The 19,625-nt window shown below is 38.5% G+C and overlaps 1 protein-coding gene across 1 annotated transcript in view; it reads left to right on the top strand.

Moving 5' to 3' along the window:
* CTNNA3 (catenin (cadherin-associated protein), alpha 3) overlaps nt 1-19,625 on the top strand; it is a 1,348,181-nt gene that overhangs the window by 79,662 nt on the left and 1,248,894 nt on the right. Inside the window, exon 4 of the mRNA XM_005876777.2 lies at nt 9,068-9,234. Within this exon, the coding sequence (XP_005876839.1) occupies nt 9,068-9,234 (167 nt within the window). The remainder of the gene's footprint in view (nt 1-9,067; nt 9,235-19,625) is intronic.

Here is a 19,625-nt window from a genome sequence, read left to right as displayed (position 1 = left end):
TGAAAATAGCAACCGTTATTCTAAATCATCTCATATATTTGGCCAGTTGTGGTCTAACTACTAATAAAAACTAGAAAAAACACTATAAGAAACTATGAAGTTAGAAATGATTATACTTAAATGTGCATGGACCTATAACATCAAATGAATCTTTGAGTTGCTAGATTATATTCTTGAATATTTATACTTACCCTTTTCCTTGGGCAAGCACATTATACAAGTTGCTATTTACTTCTTGCTTTTCTTTGCTTTTTGATGCTAGAGGCTCTCAGTGAGATTTGCTGTTTTATCGTCCTCACCAAATATTCACAACCTACAGTGATAACCCAAAAGAAGGAATTAACTTTTTTCCCCTCCTGGCTTTACCCTTTTACCCCCTACATCCCAAAAGTATTTATTGCTACCTCCTCTGACAACCCCCCCCCCCCCCAATATTTTGACCTCTTCTTTCTTCCTTCACTTATGACCTTTACCTAGTTCAGTAAAGATTGGTTTCAACCATTCCTGCAGGGAGGCATTTGGAATTGAGAGTCACTACTGATAGTCCACCGGCTGTGGACAGTTGAACGTCTAACACTGTGTAACTGATAGCAAAGGGTTCATGAGGGCCTGAGACAGGAACATTGGCTGAAGCTCCACAGTTAAGAAATTGGAAGTTTCATGGGAATAGCTTTGATTTTGATGTGATAAATCTTCACATAAAAAGACAAAATATTAATATGGTAGTGAGGAAATGGTTGCCTTTTAAGAACTCCACCTTTATTTAATACTTTGGGGACTAAAAGCCTCCACTTGTTTGCTTTTTTATTGTGTTTCTATAACCTTTGTGTTGATATTGAAGAGAGTGAGACCAAAAATTATATGACTTGCTCAGGATTTCATAGTCAGTTAGTGAACAAGCTAGGTGAGCTGGCTGTTGACCCTGCATACAGATCTTCACTATTGATTAGGCTTTGGGTGTGAGAAGAAAATTCATGCAATTCTTTTGGTATTACACTGGGAGCATTATTTGGAACTGGCTGAACTTTCTTCAGGGAACCATCTAACCCAGGCATATAGAAAATTCCTGAGATGCTAAAACTATTACATATACAAATAATGTAGCCAAAGAATGCTGGGTCAAATTTTATACTTTTAAGGGATAAACCAATCTTTATATGTTGTCGGGGATTTTCAGGCGAGGTTCAGACATTTAGCTTAAGATATGAAAACCAACTAAAGATTTAATGAAAAAGAATTGCTTTTTAGAGCCACAGTTATATATATCACAATGGAGACACTTATTAGTTGCATGAATTTCATTTCTTTTTCATGGAGTACTTTCTTTAAAAAAATATTTAAAAAAAATTGTATATTAGTTCATTTATCTCAGATGAATAATTAGCAGACATTTTCCGTGAAGGGCTAGATAGTAAATAGTTTAGGCTCTGTGGGCCATGTGCTGTAGGTTGCAACTATTCAACTGTGTTGTTGAGGTGAGAAAGCAGCCAAAGAAATGCATGATAATAAAAAACGGCTGTGTTCTAAAGAATTATTTACGTATACTGAAATTTGAATTTCATGTAATTTTCATGTCATAATTATTCATTTGATGTCCCCCTCCTCCCCTGCATTTGAAAATGTAAAAGCCATCCTTAGCTTGTTGGTTGTACAAAGCAGGGTGAGCTGGATTTGGCTTGTTTTCTATAGTTTGCTGACTTGTCTTAGATAAAAGAACTGAGAATCCAAGAGTTCCCAAACCATTTTACCTGCTACTTGTTAATAATCTTAAGTTTCTCAGACTAGATTTACATTGGCGGGTAAGTAAAATGAAAAGACAAAGTTGCTGTTAATTTTTGTGTGAAAGATAACTAATTTTTATAGCTCATTTTTTTGTTGTTTTATCTACACAGTAAACTTTATAGAGTTTCCAGGGATTTCCGAGAGAGGTACATTCTGCTTAGGGTTTTGCAGCTGTGTTATAAACAAGAGTTTTCAACATTCTCCCCCCCGCCCTTTTACTGATCTTGATATTCTCCTCGTGGAGAGAAGTTAGTGGCAAGTGTAACTTTTTCTTAGTACATCATTATAATAATTATTCACCATAAATACTAGTTATTATAGTGACAATTTTCAATACACAATGTACACATTCTTTTTCTTTTCCAATGCAGGTAAGTTTTTAATCCCTTTTCACTACTAAAAAATGTGCCATCTTTAAACAATCAAAAGATATACTCTACAAAAGGCCTTACTAAAACCTTTGTACTCTTAAGCTTTAAATTACATTTTTGATAGAAAACTTGTTTTCTGGGCTTATTGACTATTTCTCTATCCTCTTTGGAGAAATGTCTATTTAGATTATTTTTCATTTAAACAGTTGGGTTATTTCTCTTTTCATTATTGATTTGGCCTTGAAGGTGGGAATTCTGCTCCCTTTGAAAACCACTGCTAAGGGGGGCCTGGAGCAATGCTAGGTCTAGGGCTAATTATTCCCCACTATTGAGGCAAGGCCCTTATATGTATTCTATCCAATGTCCATGAGTCATGGTGAGAACAAGCCTCTACCCAGGCCTGTATGAGTACTGTTACCTCAATCCTTTGTATGGTTCTCTCCCTAGCCCTGGCTACTTTCTTCGCATATACGCATGTGCTGGTCAGTAGTAAGCTGAATACTCAACGGGGGGCCTCTGCAGATCTTCTGAGTTCTCTTTGTAGTTTTCTTTCCCATTCCCTGTCCTGTGCCCTTTAGCTGCCACAATTTCCCTGGATTTTCAGCTTTGTCTCTTCAGCTCAAAGAGTTTGCCAGGCTCTGTCTTAATGTGTCCTCCCTGTCTGTGGCCTGGAAAGTCTCTGAAGGTAGTAAGCTAGGGCTATCAAAGGGCTCCTCCCGTTTGTTTCTCACTGCTAGGGATTACTGCTCTTTATTGCATGATGCCCAGTGCCTTCACAACCATGTGAGAAAAATGTATTTTATCCATTTTTTGTTATTTCAGATAGGAAAAAAAATCTGGCCTTTATTACTCTGCCTTGGAAGGAACCAATTGTAACTTTTTTTTAAAACATATTTTATTGATTTTTTTACAGAGAGGAAGGGAGTGGGATAGAGAGTTAGAAATATCGATGAGAGAGAAACATTGATCAGCTGCCTCCTGCACACCACCTACTGGGGATGTGCCCGCAACCAAGGTACATGCCCTTGACTGGAATCGAACCCGGGACCCTTGAGTCTGTAGGCCGATGCTCTATCCACTGAGCCAAACCCGTTAGGGCCAAATTGTAACTTTTAATAAGCCTTTACCGTGAGTTTGAAGATAATGAGAGGGGGATAAAACACAACCAGTAGTTTACAATGACAACCATATGCAGCTATGTTCTGAGTCCATAGGTCCTGCTGATGTCCTTACAGCTCGCAAGCCTGAGTCTACATAGCAGCTGCTAGCTTTTCCCTCTACCATGAGAAGGTTTCCTTTATCATAAAAATGTTTGTTCCATGAAAATTGTCTCAAACATTTAAAGAAGAGTCTTTCTCTCTTCCTCTCTCCCTTCCTCCCTCATTCCTTCCTTTTTTTCTTTCCTTCCTTCCATTTAGGACCTAGTTGACATCATCCTCCCCTCTACCCTGCAAAAAATAGTCTATGGGCTCCAAAGTTCAATTCAAGCTCCTACCTTTTAGGAACTTTCAAATTCAGAATAGCTGTTCCCCAGTGAATAACAAACAAAATCAGGCATATACCTGAAATCTTAATTGAACCATAAATATAATGTTAATTTAAAAAAATGAAGAAAATTTGATTTTTAGGTCTTGTTCCTTTTCATTTTGGTTATTCCCCCTTCTCTGGCTGTTTTGATTCTACAGTGTTTTCTTTGATTTTCAAGCTTATTTATAAACAATATAATCACTTTTAGAAAGTGGAGCTATACTTTTAAATGCAGCAAAGGGACTTTCTCTTTAAAAGAACTATGTAGATATCTTTTTATAAAGCAAACTAGAGGCCTGATGCACGAAATTCGTGCAAGTTCCTCAGCCCTCGCAGCCACAGTGGCTTCCTCGGCCCTCGCAGCCCTGGCTTTGTCCAGAAGGTTGTCTGGAAGGTCATCCGGCTGTCCGGTCTAATTAGCATATTATGCTTTTATTATTGTTGATAATATTTTGTGATGTGTCTATTTGGCCCTAAGTTTTCCTTTTATTTTTTTACTTCTAGAGTTTATTCATATGATCATATAAGTTTTTATATATAAAATTTTTATGTATTCATAAGTTTTCATGTATTACTCATATGTACAAGATGTACTTATATAAATCTTTGTAGAATATATATCTTAATACTTTATTCAAGAGGGCATTTCATACTTAATTTTTTTTTTTTAACATATTCTCAGGTGAGGATTTTTTCTTCTTTATAAAATTGATTTCAGAGAGAGGAAGAGAGAGGGAGAGAGAGATAGAAACATCAATGATGAGAGATAATCATTGATTGGCTGCCTCCTGCACACCCCCCACTGAGGATCAAGCCTGAAACCTGAGCATGTGCCCTTGACCGGAATTGAACCCAGGATCCTTCAGGCTGATGCTCTATCCACTGAGCCAAACAAGCCAGGGCCATACCTAATTTTTTGAAGATTAAAAAGATCATATTTGATAGAAAAGGGACAGAATGAATCCAGTAGAAGGAAACTTTCTGAATCTTGTTCTTGTGGTATTTTCAAGGACTTCAGTAAATTGCTTTTATATAGAGAGTGGGATTTCTTGAAGGTAAGTGTAGTTTATTTGTATATACTTTAAAAGTGAAATTTCCTATTCATTAAATGTCAAAGTAATAGCATTATAAGAAAGATGGGAATGATATTTCAAAATAATAGACTCCCTATGTGTAGAATTTATAAAGCATAAATGCTAATATTCTAGATTGAAAGAAAATTTGTTGCACCCCTTTCCCCCTAGTTAATTAGGAAAATAGCCATTGTATGCTGACACAAGTCAATTAGACTGTGAACTAGCTAAATTTTATAAACTAGTGAATTTTGTCAATAGCTGGAGCATGTTGCTCTTACCTAGAACATTCCTCTGTGTGTCCTCAGACACGTCAGGCAGTGGGAAGTTCCTCTCTGTGCCTCTTATACTTTGTACGTGAGCCCAGCTTAGACTGTGTCACAGCGTTTGCTGACTCTCATTTGTGAACTTGGGCTGCAAAATTACTTCCTATTGACCTGTATATCCTGGATGCCTGTGATGGAGTTGTGTTTATAGGGAACAACAAATGTTTGTCAAAGGGAAGTTGGATATGTTCATTCACATATTTATTAAGCAACACATTTATTTACACATCGAATATATTATATGTAGGCAATAGAGTAGGCACTATTTTAGACCATGGGAATACTGTGGTGACCAGAACCAATGCAGCTTTTGCTTTCATTAGTCATATAATTCAGAAGAAAAACAGGCTTTGATACAAATCATTACAATAAATGATAATGAGGATTGTGATAGGAAGCAAAGAATCCTACTGTAGGATCTGCCTTAGCAATGGGGATCGAAGGCTTCCCAGAAGAAGTGATGTTTACATTGGGACCAGATATGACCTGGAATCATCCGAAAAGGGTTGGGAAAATTGTGGGGGAGGGAGGGTAGTGAGACCAGTAATAGGACGTTTAGGTACTGAATCTTTATTTCAGGAGTGACGGTTTCTCCCAATAGTGCTACTTGTTTGGCTGTTCATATTACCTAATGGAGACAAAGACTGTAATTATTGTTCAGTGTTTAAATAATCTTTCTCTGAGTATGACTCTTGTGCCAGTTGTTCAACATCTCAACTTGTTAGTCAAGAACACAATTCTTTTTTGATATATATTTAGCTTTAGTATATGAAGTCAAAGACAATATTCTACACAGGCTATCATAACTTTCCAATTCAAAATCATGACAAGAAAAGATAAACTTTTTGTGCAGAATCATTTGCTCTCTAAATTTTGGAGGTCACTTTAATTTTTCAGTCTCTTAGCTGCAATTCTGACTTTCAGAAAAAGACATAAAAATCACCGTTTACTGGTCTTGAAATTTTGTCATCTCTACTAGAAATTTCCTGAGAAAATAACAGCTAATACTTGAGTGCTTTCCATGTTCACCTATTGTGCTAAATATATATTATGAAATATATATAAGTAATATTTTATCCTTTTCTTATAGGTAAGAATACTACAAGTAATAAATGTCCAAGTTTCAAAACTAGAAGTGGTGGAGTAGGATCTCATCTCAGAAGTATCTGGTTCAGGAGCCTGAGTTCCTTACATGGAGTTGCTTAGGAGAGCTGAATGTGATATGTTAACATGCTGAGGTCGCCTCAGACCCTCTTCATAGGCTTTTTCCATTATGAGGAACACCATTCTTTGTTATATTTAATAAAAATTATTTATTCCATTTTCTTTATGCTAAAGTTCACGAATAAGTGAAAACTAATACATTCATGGAGTACTGTGAATAAAATAGGCCCTTTCATATGTTGTTGGTGAGATGGCTGTATTTTGGAGACTTAAAACTCATTTGCTTTTTGACTCAGCAATTCTACTTTTATGAATTTATCCTACAGCTAAATTTGATCATATATGCAAAGATATATGTCATGGTGGTTCTTTTTTGTTGTTGCTGTTGTCAATCCTCACCCAAGGATATTTTTCCATTGATTTTTAGGGAGAGTGGGAGAGAGAAACATCAATGTAAGAGAAACACATTAATTGGTTGCCTCCTACATGAGCCCTGACCAGGGAGGAGCCTGCAACCAAGGTATGTGCCCTTGACCAGAATCGAACCCCGGACCCTTTGGTCTGCAGGCTGACACTTTATCCACTGAGCCAAACTGGCTAGGGCTCATGGTTGTTGTTGTAGCATTGTTTAAGCAGAAAAAAGTTGGAAATGATTGTGTGCCCAGTAAAATAAGTATATCACTAAAATGTGACCTTAGTCAAGTATTAATAAGAATGATAATACCAACTAATCAGTCTTCACTAAGTGCTAAGCACTGCTCTTATGCTCATTAAATTGTAGGTATTATTATTATTATTAGCTTCATTTACAGAGGTTAAGTGACTTGTCCAAGGTGGTAGGACAGAGACACAAGCAGAATGGCTTCACAGCCCACACTGTTAATTACTGTGCTGTATGGCTCCTGGTCATCTGTATTCTAATGTGAAAAGAAAATAATTTGGTAAGGAACATGAGGAAATTGTTGAAAGTTTTTATAGTATACCATTTATGTAAAGAATCTCTGTCTCTATCTTCTATATGGTCCATTTATAACAAATATCTATGTTTTCTTGTGACATAAAATCTCTCTAAAATATATTCATATATATTAATGTGTTTGAATATATGAATATATGAATAAAATATACACATGTAAAACAAATATAAATATATACATATAAATACACATATCTACACACATATGCACACACACAAAATATGGAAACATTTCTGGACAGGTATACAAGAACTTAATGGGTGTTTTGGGGGATTCGTATGGAGATTGAAAAAAATGTTCACTCTGTACTCTTAAGTATGGTGAATAATTTAAAACCAACGAGCACATATTGCTTTTATAACACAAATAAGCTTAAATTGAAAAACTTAAACACTGGATGTGGTAGTTCTGAAGCAATTACGTTGTTGATTTTTGAATTAAAAGTATATTTTATTGATTTCAGAGAGAGGAAGGGAGAGAGAGAAACATCAATATGAGAGATAAACAGTTGCCTTCTGCATGTGCCCCAACCGGGGATCCAACCTTTGACCTGGGTATGTGCCCTGACCTGAAATCAAAACCATCACCTTTTGGTGTATGGGATGATGCTTTAACCAACTGAGCCACACTGGCCAGGGCTGAATTGTGCACTTTTAAAAATGAATGAACTCCAGGGGCAGGGACCATTTCCTCATTTTCTGGAAGCAAATTAATGATTCCTCTATCCCTAAACATCTCCCCCTTTCCAACCCTGATCTCTTCTAGCTTCTGCCCTTCCCTGGTGGAGGGAGGAAGCAGGGAGCTCTCGCCCCCCACACCCTCTTGCTTGCATCTGTATATAGTGTGAGCAGCAAGTAGCCCTGTTCCCTCCCTGCCCCTACCCCTCCTCAATGTAATGGCCTTGGATATCCCATCTATAATAATAAAAGTGTATTGTGCTAATTAGACCAGATGTCTTTCCGGACAACTTTATGGACGAAGCTGGGGCTGGGAGGGAAGCTTAGGACCCGGGTGCCTGCTGGCAGCCAGAGGGAAGCCGGTGCCGGCAGCTGGAGGAAGGAAGGCCTACTTTGCATGAATTTTGTGCATCAGGCCTCTAGTTTAATAAAGACAATTCAATCAGCTCTCCCTTGACCCCCCCAAAAAGAACGAGTATACATTGCTTTTATAATAAAGTGCATTTTAATGGAAAAGCTGTAATAATAGTGGACAGATTTATTTACTACTTATATACTATGAAATATTATTTTTGTGTCTAGGTTTGGGTTATGATTTATTATACTGACAGTTTAGGATAAAAATGCCCGATATACTATGAAATATTATTTTTGTGTCTAGGTTTGGGATATGATTTATTTATTATATTGACAGTTTAAGATAAAAATGCCCATGTTAAACTTTTATCAGAGGGTTGCTGTCTTATCTTAAAAAGGCTAGCTCCTTTCTAACATCCATTGAATTGGAGAGTAACTCAATGTAGATTTACCTTATTCTGATACACAAGATTGTATCCAATTGAAGCCTTAGTAATGAAAGCTTTCACAGAAATGAGATTCAGCAAATGCAGAAGTTGACAGCAATTTTACTAGACGTTGTTAGTCAATTGAGCACAATTTTCTTGTAGGAAAATGGTATCCTGCTTCTTAAATGACAGAGCATTTATCAAACACAAATGTCAGTTTGAAACTGCATTGTTTATTTAATGAGACAGTGTTCCAGTGTCAATGGACAGTATTTTAATATTATGCTTAGTCATGGAATGTGCTTGGGGTCAGGCTGGATGGTAAATGCTGACGCAGGCATAGCTGAAACCTCACGCATGACTTACTTGGGGCTGTGTTTTTCAGGCGAAGCTCTGAAAGTATCAGCGGAGAGATTTGCAGATGACCCCTGCTACCTCCCCAAAAGGGAGGCTGTGGTTCAAGCTGCCCGTGCCCTGCTGGCTGCCGTTACCAGACTCCTCATCCTGGCAGACATGATTGATGTCATGTGTCTGCTGCAGCACGTGTCAGCTGTGAGTAAAAGATGGCTTCGTTTCCCTTGGCATTGCTCTCCCTTCCAATTCCATTCTCTGAACCTGGCCTCCGTCTTAGCACATTCTGGCCTCACCCTCGTTTCTTAATGTCACCCACCAGAAGCTGACTGAGTTGGGCTTTGAAACAAATGTATATTTCAAAAGAACAAAGACAAAAGAATAAAGCCAGTGGAAACTCAACAGCAGAAGATGGCTTATACATGAGGAAATGGCTAGGAGAAAATTCTAGGCTATTGAGCACTTAAATTATGATGTCCTCTGTAAATACATGTGTATAATAACATAATTATAGAGGTAAAATAAATAATATGTATAAATATAAGTAATTGGAAAAAGAAACTTTAAAACTTAAGAAGACATTTGAAGTTTATCCTAGTTCATAAGTGAATATTACTTTGCCAGATCCTCTTGATTCAAGATAAATGGTGCATGTTGACAGGTATCTGTGATACCTGCGGTAATCCATTATGAAAATGTACAAATGGATTTAATATGTGTAGAGAATGTATTTTAACTCAGTGACTAGAAAGGAAGCAAGATACCTGCTTGCTTTCTTTTGCTCGACAAACCCATTCATGAAGGTTTAGTAGAAAGAGAATTTTATTAAAGCCTTTTTAAATTTAGTTTGATCAAGTCAACTCACTAATAGTATCCAAATGAGAAGGATGTAAAGAACCTCTTGGAATCTCAGCTTGATCTTCTGCTTTAAAAAGGACCCCCACTCTTCTGTTCCTAAATACATTTGCCTGGTGACTGTAATATCACTACTCTATTAAACAAATGACAGCTTTGTCTGATTGACCTTTTTGTCAAAATCCTTTCCTCTAAAGGTTAAGCTAAACCTTTGCATCTTTATTTTACTCCCTAATGTTTACTTTAACCCAATCTAGAGAGATCTCCCCTTTATACTTTCATATGCCTTTCTTTTTATAGCTTTATTACTGCAAAAAAGCAATTCGGTACTTTGTTTTGTTGTTTAAGTAGCTTTTAAGGAAAGGGAGTAGTTTTTATCACCAGGAGCTATCTACTGGTGGATTTGTAGGTGAGATAATTGAGCAATGTTTCTTGTTCCTTGGTTATTGGTTTATTGAATACCTTTAAAAAAAGTCCCTAAACATTTCTGAGAGTCGTACCACCTCCCCCCCATATGAGAATGTAGACACTCATAAATGCTGTAACCAAGAAATAAGTATGCATGATTAAGTGCCAGGAAATTTCTAGTTCCAGTGATGCAATATTTGTTTATATTATATTTTATTTTTAGTTGTTGTTATTCTTCAACCGAGGATATTTTTTCCACTGATTTTTAGAGAGAGTGAAAGGGAGGGGGAGAGACAGAGAGCGATAAACATTGATGTGAGAGAGACACATCAATTGGTTGCCTCCTGCAAGTGCCCTGACGGGGCCAGGATTGAACCTGCAACCGGAGGTACATGCCCTTGACTGGAATCGAACCTGAGACCCTTCAGTCTGCAGGCCGATGCTCTAACCACTGAGCAACCAGCTAGGCCTATTTATATTTTATATTCTAAATTTATTGAGATAGGGAAGACTGAAAGGCTTCTCTGAAGTAAAAATTTCCACCTGTATTATCAATTAGGAGATGACTATATTTACAAAGACTCCAAACACCTTCACTACCACTTTACTTGAATGCCACTAACTACTAGGCCCAGTACTAGGCAATTCACACACATTATGTCATTTAAATGAAGTAGGAAGTAATGGTAAATCAAAGAGAGCATTTTTTTTAGAATAAAAATTGTAGTTTATATTTATTGAATTTTTATGAAGTGCAAAGCACTGTGCTGGATTATCTCCTTTAATTCCATCCTCATAACAACTCTATGACTATGATTTCTATTTAAAAATTTTATTTTACAATTACAGTTCACATACAATATTATATTAGTTTCAGGTGTACACCCCTGTTATTAGACATTTATATAATGTATGAGTGATCACCTGGATAAACCTAGTACCCATCTGACACCATACATAGTTATGACAATATTATTGACTATATTTCTTATGCTGTACTTCACATCCCATGATTGTTTTTATAACTGGGAATTCCTAATCCCTTCACCTTTTTCACCCATTCCCCCAACCTCTCTCCCATGTGACAGTTATGAATTTGTTTCTGTATTGATGAGTTTCTATTTATTTTGATTTTTAGATTCCACATATAAGTGAAATCATAAGGTATTTGTCTTTTTCTGTATGACTTATTTCACTTAGCATACTACCCTCTAGGTCAGGGGTGGGCAAACTTTTTGACTCGAGGGCCACAATGGGTTCTTAAACTGGACCGGAGGGCCGGAACAAAAGAATGGATGGAGTGTTTGTGTGAACTAATATAAATTCAAAGTAAACATCATTACATAAAAGGGTACGGTCTTTTTTTTTTTTAGTTTTATTCATTTCAAACGGGCCGGATCCGGCCTGCGGGCCGTAGTTTGCCCACGGCTGCTCTAGGTCCGTCCATGTTGCAAATGGCAAGATTTCATTTATTCTATGGCTGAATGACATTTCATTTTATATATGTACTAGAGGCCCGTTGCACGAAGAGATTCGTGCAATAGGCCTTCCCTTCTCCTGGCTGCCAGCACCGGTTTTCCTCCGGCACCTGGGACCCAGGCCTTCGCTCCAGCCGGAGCCTTCGGTCTTTGCAGCTCTGGACGGAGCCTTGGGTCTTCGCGGCTCTGGACGGAGCCTTGGGTCTTCGCTCCGCTGCTTCGCCCCTATGTATGCAAATTAACCGCCATCTTTGTTGGATTAATTTGCATACTCTCCTGATTGGCTGGTGAGCATAGCAGAGGGACAGTTAATTTACATGTTTGTCTATTATTAGGTAAGATCACATCTTTATTCATTTGTCTATCAGTGGACACTTAGGTTGTTTCCATATCTTGCCTATTGTAAATAATGCTGCAATATACATAGGGGTGCATATATCTTTTCAAATTATTATTTTGAGTTTCTTCAGACTAAGATACAGTGGGGCCTTGACTTACGAGTTTAATTCGTTTCGTGACGGAGCTCGTAACTCAAATTACTCGTATGTCAAATCAAAAAGTGAATGAGTGAGACACGTGATGCTGGGCTGATGTTGTGGCATTCACTGTGAAGTTCGCTGCGCCAACTAGCGGTGGGGTATCTGAAGCTGGCTCGTAACCCGAATTTTAGCTCGCAACTCAAAGCAAAAAATCGGCCAAGAGTTGGTTCGTATCTCGAAAAACTCATTAGTTGGGACACTCGTAAGTCAAGGCCCCACTGTAGTTCTATTTCTAATTTTTTGAGAAACTTCTATATTGTTTTCCATAGTGGCTGCGCCAATTTACAGTCCCACCAACAGTGCATGAGGGTTTTCTTTTCTCTATATCCTCGCCAACATTTGTTGTTTGTTGATTTATTGATGATAGCCATTCTGAAAGGTGTGAGGTGACATCTCATTATGGTTTTAAATTGTATTTCCCTGATGATTAGTGGTGTTGAGCATCTTTTCATATGTCCATTGGTCATCTGTATGTTCTGTTTAGTGAGAGGTCTATTCAGGTCTTCTGCCCATTTTTAAATCAGGTTGTTTGTTTTTTAGTGTTAAGATGTATGAGCTCCTTATGTATCTTGGATATTAATTCCTTATCAGATTTGTCATTGGTGAATATCTTCTCCCATTGAATAGGTTGTCTTCGGGTTTTGTTGATTGTTTCCTTCACTGTGCAAAACCTTTTTAGTTTGATGCAGTCCTATTTTTTCTTTTGTGCACCTTGCCTGAAGAGACATATCCAAAAAATATTCCTAAAAACAATGGCAAAGAGTTTATTGCCTGTGTTTTCTTCTGGGAATTACATGGTCTCAGGCCTTACATTTAAGTCTTTTTAATCCTGTTGAGTTTTTTCTTGCATATGGTGTAAAAAAGTTATCCAGTTCTTTATTTTTGCATGTAACTGTTCATTTTTTATTGGAGAGACTGTCTTTACCTCATTGTATATTCTTGCCTCCCTGGTAATAGATTAATTGTCAGTATAGATGTGGATTTATTTCTGGGTTCTCTGTTCTGTTCCTTTGATCTATATATCTGTTTTTTAATGACAGTACTATGCTGTTTTGATTACTATAGCCTTGTAGTATAGTTTGATACTAGGAAGCATGATACCTACAATTTTGTTCTTTCTTAAGATTGCTTGGGCTATTTGAGGTCTTTGTGGTTCCATATAAATTTTAGAATTTGTTCTTGTTCTATGAAAAATACTGTTTAGATAGGGATTTATTTAATTGAATCTTTAGATTGCTTTGGGTAGTATGGGCATATTAATGATGTTAATTCTTTCTGTCCATGAGCACAGTATATCCTTCCATTTATTTGTAACCTTTTCAGTTTCTTTCTTCAGTGTCTTATAGATTTCTGGGACAAGTCTTTTCTGTCCTTGTTTAAATTTATTCCTTGGTATTCTTTTTGATGCTATTGTAAATAAGATTGTTTTCTTTAAAAATTTTTATTGATTTCAGAAAGTAAGGGAGAGGGAGAGAGAGAGATAGAAACATCAATGATGAGAGAGAATCATTCTTTGGCTGCCTCCTACATGCCCCGAACTGGGGATCGAGCCCATATGCTGGGCATGTACCCTGACTGGGAATTGAACCATGACCTCCTGGATCATAGGTCAAGTCTCAACCACTGAGCCACACTGGCTGGGTGACAGTGAGATTTTTAGTTTTAGATTTGTTATTTCATAGGTGCAGATTTCTTATACTGTTACCAAGTATAATTGAATCTAGAATGTCATTATGCATACCAATGGAGATTAAAACAGTATTAAGATGTTCCAAAATGAAAATAAACACCTGGAGTTGTGTTTTTTTTTTTTTTATCAATTCAGCCATGCTATGTCTTTTGATTGGAGCATTTAGTCCATTAACATTAAAAGTAATTATTAATAGGTATGCAGTTATTGCCATTTTATTGTTTTCTGATTGTTCTTGTTGTTTGTCATTGTTCCTTTCTCTTGCCCTCTTCTCTTGTATGTTGATGACTTTAAAAAGTGTTGTATTTGGATTCCTTTCTCTTTTATATCTCCTGTACATTTTTGGTATGAGCTTTATAGTTGGTTGATCCACTGATTTTACTAAGGGTTTGCTCTTGTCAGTGAGTTTTTTCTTTTCTATATTTTCTTACTCATATTTTTGATCTTTTCTTTCCTACTTAATGAAGTCCCTTTAACATTTCTTGTAATTCTGGTTCAGTGGTAATGAACTTTTAAAGTTTTTTTCTTGCCTGGGAAACTATCTCTTTTGATTCTAAATGATAGCCTTGCTGGGTAGAGTAATCTTGGCTGTAGGTCCTTGGTTCTAATCACTTTGAATATTTTGTGCCATTCCCTTCTGGCCTGCAAAGTTTCTGTTGAGAAATCAGCCTATGGTCTTATGGGAGCTCTTTTGTACAAAATTAACTGCTTTTCTCTTGCTACTTTTAAGGTTCTCTGTTTGTCTTTAGCCTCTGGCATTTTAATTTTGATATGTCTTGGTGTGGGTCTCTTTGGGTTCATCTTCATTGGGATGAACCCAAAGAGACCCATACTTCCTGGACTTGTACGTATGTCTATTTCCTTCTCTAGGCACTCCCTGAACTTGTATGTATGACTATTTTCTTCTCTAGGTTAGGGAAGATTTTAGTCATTATTTCTTCAAATAGGTTTTCAATCTCTTGCTCTCTCTTTTCTCCTTCTGGTACCCGGATGATGTGAATGTTGTTATGCTTGATGTTGTCCCAGAGGTCTCTTACACTGTCCTCATTTCTTTTGATTCTTTTTTCTTTTTGTTTTCTACTACCTTGTCTTCCAGATCACTGATTTGATTATCTGCTTCATCAAACCTGCTGTTTATTCCATCTAAAGTATTCTTCATTTCAGTTATTGTATCTCTCATTTCTGACTGGTTCTTTATGGCCTCTCTTTGTTGAAGTTATCACTAAGTTCATCTATTATTCCCCTAAGTTCACTGAGCATCCTTAGAAACCAGTGTTTTAAACTCTGTATTAGGTTAATGCTTATCTCCTTTTCATTTAGTTCTTTTTCTGGAGTTTTGTCTTGTTCTTTCATTTGTGATATGTTTGCTTGTCTCCTCATTTTAGCTGTCTCCCTATGTTGGTTTCTATGTATTAGGTGGATCTACTACATCTCCCTCCCAGTCTTGGCAAGGTGGCCTTATGTATTAGGTGTCCTGTGAGGCCCAGTGATGCACTCTGCCTGGTCACTTGAGCCGGGCACCTTAGCTGGGTGCTCCATGACTGTCACTTGTGTGGGTTCTGTGCACCCTCCTGTTATAGTTGAGCCTTAGCTGCTGTTGGCATGTTTGTGGGTGGGTTTGACCTTCAGGCTGACTACGGCAGACAAGCTGTTGTGTGTAGGCTGACTCCACAGAGTGGGAGTTGCCGTAGTGGAGCTCTGATGTGTCATTTGTGGAGTTGATTGGATAGTGCTCAAGCAGCCACTGGGTGTGTTCTGTAGTCTTCTAGGAGGGGACCAAGCAGGCCAATGTCAGCCACCATTTGTGCCTGGCTTGGACTGTCTGGTGGGAGCACAAAGTGATCTGCAATTCTTTGCCACTTATGCTGGGTGTAGAGGTGCTTGAGAGAAGCTATGCTGTGAACTGAGGCCAGTTACCACTAGTGTAATGCTTGGGACCCTTTGGTGGGCACCATGATTTGAGCTGAGGCCAGCGAACACTTGTGCTGGGCTGGTGGCCACTTAGTTGCAGTTACATTCCAAGCCATCACTGGCTGCCTCTTATGCCAGGCCTTGGGCCACCTGATCTGAGTTACAGTGCAAGCTGAGACTGGTTTTCACTGGTGCCAGGCATGCTGCCGCTTAGTGAGAGGTACAGGGCATACTGAGGCTAGTGCAGCCGTGGGCAAACTACGGCCTGTGGGCCGGATCCGGCCCGTTTGAAATGAATAAAACTAAAAAAAAAAAAGACCATACCCTTTTATGTAATGATGTTTACTTTGAATTTATATTAGTTCACACAAACACTCCATCCATGCTTTTGTTCCGGCCCTCCGGTCCAGATTAAGAACCCATTGTGGCCCTCGAGTCAAAAAGTTTGCCCACCCCTGGGCTAGTGGCTGCTTTTTTGGAGTTAGTGGGTCTTTGAGAGTGATTAGGAAAGTCTTCAGTGTGAGCTGAGGCAGGCCACCTGTGTGGAAAAGCCACTGAAATGGTCCAGGCTGGGCATGTTAGTGGTGGGGCAGGGTCTCCGGAAATCATCAGGACAGGGTGAACAGTATGAGCCCGATTACTGGAGAGCTCAGATCAATACCCACTTGTGACTGCTGGCTGGGAGGAGCAAGTAAGCAACAGAGGGGGAATGTTCCCTGCCAGCACTTCCATCCCTGTCAAGAGCTGCGCTGCACCTTACCCCTCCCGCCTCCGGCCTTCAGCCTGAAGCTAGTCAATTCATTTTCCTCCTGTATGTCCCTGGCACTTTTTGAGCTGCTTCCCCTCCACCGGAGCCCAGGGTGAGTGAGTCTTTGAGGGAGGAAGTCCAAATGCAGGCCCCTCTAGAGGAGCCCCTGGATCTCCAGTAGGCCTTTGTCTCACTCAAATGCAATCCCTGCTGATTTCTCTAGCCAGGTGTTATGGGGACACCTCTTCCCAGCACTGGTGCCCTGGGCTAGGGAGCCAGGTGTTGGCCTTGGATCCCTTGCTTCTGCAGCCAAGAGAGCCTCCTGACTTTTAATTGCCATACAGTGGAAGAGAGACTTGCCTGTTCTGCATCTTCCCCCGCCCCGCCCCCCGCCCGCCAGTCTCACTGTAGCTTCTTTACACCTTTAGTTACAAGATGTTTCTGTTCAGCTAGTCTTCAGGTGGTTCACAATGGTGGTGGTTCTGTAAGTTAATTGTAATTTTGATGTGGTTGTGGGAGGAGGTGAGCACAATATTTACCTACTCTACTATTTTGGCTGGAAGTCTCTCTGATTACTGTTTTACAGATGAAAAAACGGAGGCATGTTGAATTTAACAAACTTGCTCAGGGCAATAGGAAAACAACAACTCTGGGACTTAATATTACAAGGGTTAGAGCAGCTTTAAGTATAAATAGCTTTTGGAAGTGCTTAGACAAGTTCATGGGCCTATCACAGGTTGTAATGGAATTTAGATCTGCCAGGAGGACATCTGTTGGTGCGTCATCAGAGCCTGGACTTGTGCTAAATCATTTAAGCCACTTATAAGTATTTTAAGTAAAACAATGTACCTCACTGTGAAAAAGGGAAGACCTTTTGTGGTAAATTGTGATACAGTTTTTCATTATTTCATCCTTATGAAAAATTGGTGTGAATTGTATTACTAACTCAATCCTCTTGAGGTTTCACATAGAATGAAGACAAACTGATTTTTTGAGATCATCAACATTAGAATTACTTACCCCAACCTTTCCCCCAAAGTATTCTACAGGACTTATCTTATAAATATGCAACATAAAAATAATTTTTTTTTGGTCCATGCTGCACACAGAATTCCCTCTGAATGTTTTCAATGCACATTAACATGTTAAAGTCAGTAAGGGATACCGAAGGAAGGAAACTTGTTTTACTTTGCTTAACCCAGACTTTTCCAAACTTCTTGACCCTAGAATTCTTCTAAAGTATAGTAATCCTGAAATTTTCTCAGGCCATACTTTGGGAAATGGTGTTTTAGAATATTTCTAATAATATTTATGATTATATTAAATTTCTACTTGGAATAAAAAATAATAGTGGAGAAATATCAGTGCCTGTAGTCTAATGTCTTACTAAGGTAATGCTCAATACATGTAATTGTCTAACAATATAAGTGGTCACTAATAGTGATAGTCATCTCGGTTCTGTGAGACAGTGAACCTGGTTTTGAACAACTCTAATTGTTAGAGACATTTTTTCTCAAAATGAGCTTAAATCTGCCTCCTAGCTATTCTCATTCCTACTTCTAGTTACGCTTTCTGGAGCAACACAGAATCACGGCAATAGGAAAAACCATTCCCCCACCCAAATAACTGATAATTTAGGACTTACATATGGCTTCCTTTATCTAGGCTGAAAAATTTCTTGACCCTTTAACATCCTATATAATAAAAGCCTAATATGCTAAGTGTCTGGTCATCTGGTTGTCTGTTCAACCAATCAAAGCATAATATACTAATGATATGCTAAGGCCACTCAACCGCTCGCTATCATGTGCACTGACCACCAGGGGGCAGACACTCCGACGGGTAGGTTAGCTTGCTGCTGGGGTCTGGCCGATCGGGACTGAGCGAGATGGGCTGGACATGCCCTGGAGCCCTCCCATGGCCCTGCCCCGCTGGCCAACCTCCCACGTCCCTCCCCGGCCCCCATCATGCATCAGTGGGGTCTTTTGGCCTGGTCTGTGCCCTCTCGAAATCTGGGCTAGGGGCCCCCCCCCCCCCATGATCGCACGAATTTTGTGCACTGGGCCTCTAGTTCTTGTATAACAGTTCCAGACTACTCAGAATACTCTAGAATTTCCATATCTTGTATGATTTTATTTTCCTGTTGAAATTTTTAATCTTTTCTTTTTTTTTTTAAATCCTCAGCCAAGGATAATTCCCCCCTCCTTTTATTTTTTGTTGAAATTTTTAATCTTTTCTTTTTTTTTTTTTAATCCTCAGCCAAGGATAATTCCCCCCTCCTTTTTTTTTTTTAATTTTTTTTTAGATAGAGTGAAAGGGAGGTGGGGGGAGAGAGAGACACATCAGTGTGAGAGAGACAGATTGATTGGTTGCCTCCCACACATGCCCGTACTCGGCTGGATCGAGCCTGCAACTGAGGTACATTCCCTTGACTGGGAATCCAACCCACATTCTTTGATGCACAGGGTGATGCTCTAACCATTGAGCAACCGGCCAGGGCTCAGTCTTGTATTTTAAATACTTGAACAAGGTAAGCAGAATTGTTTTATGGTTAAAGTTTGAAAACTTCAGTGTCTGGACTCCCAGGGTGTCTGCTTGTATTACCACTATGCTGGTTTTTGCTCATGGTGTCTTATCTTTGTGTGCTCAACATTATCTCTTCTGGAACTCATCTCAGGAGATTCCTCACTGTTTTATTAGCTCTTTGATGTTTTAAGGATGAAGTTTTTTACATATCATCAAGTCTTATTAGATTTAATCAGCAGAAGGATTGAACTGAATAATTAATTTGCCAATACAAGAAATAGAAGTCTGCAAAATCATCTCTAATTTTTTCTATGCATATTCTAGATTATTAGGTAGGTTTCATAGAATGTTGACATTAAGATATCTGGAAATAAAAATAGACTCTATGATGTAAACATTGCATAATATACTCTGACAATAACCTTCCCGACTTAATG

The sequence above is a fragment of the Myotis brandtii genome, unplaced genomic scaffold (assembly GCF_000412655.1).
Source record: "Myotis brandtii unplaced genomic scaffold, ASM41265v1 scaffold499, whole genome shotgun sequence".
Classification (NCBI taxonomy): Eukaryota; Metazoa; Chordata; class Mammalia; order Chiroptera; family Vespertilionidae; genus Myotis; species Myotis brandtii.
This window is presented reverse-complemented; position numbering and strand designations above follow the sequence as displayed.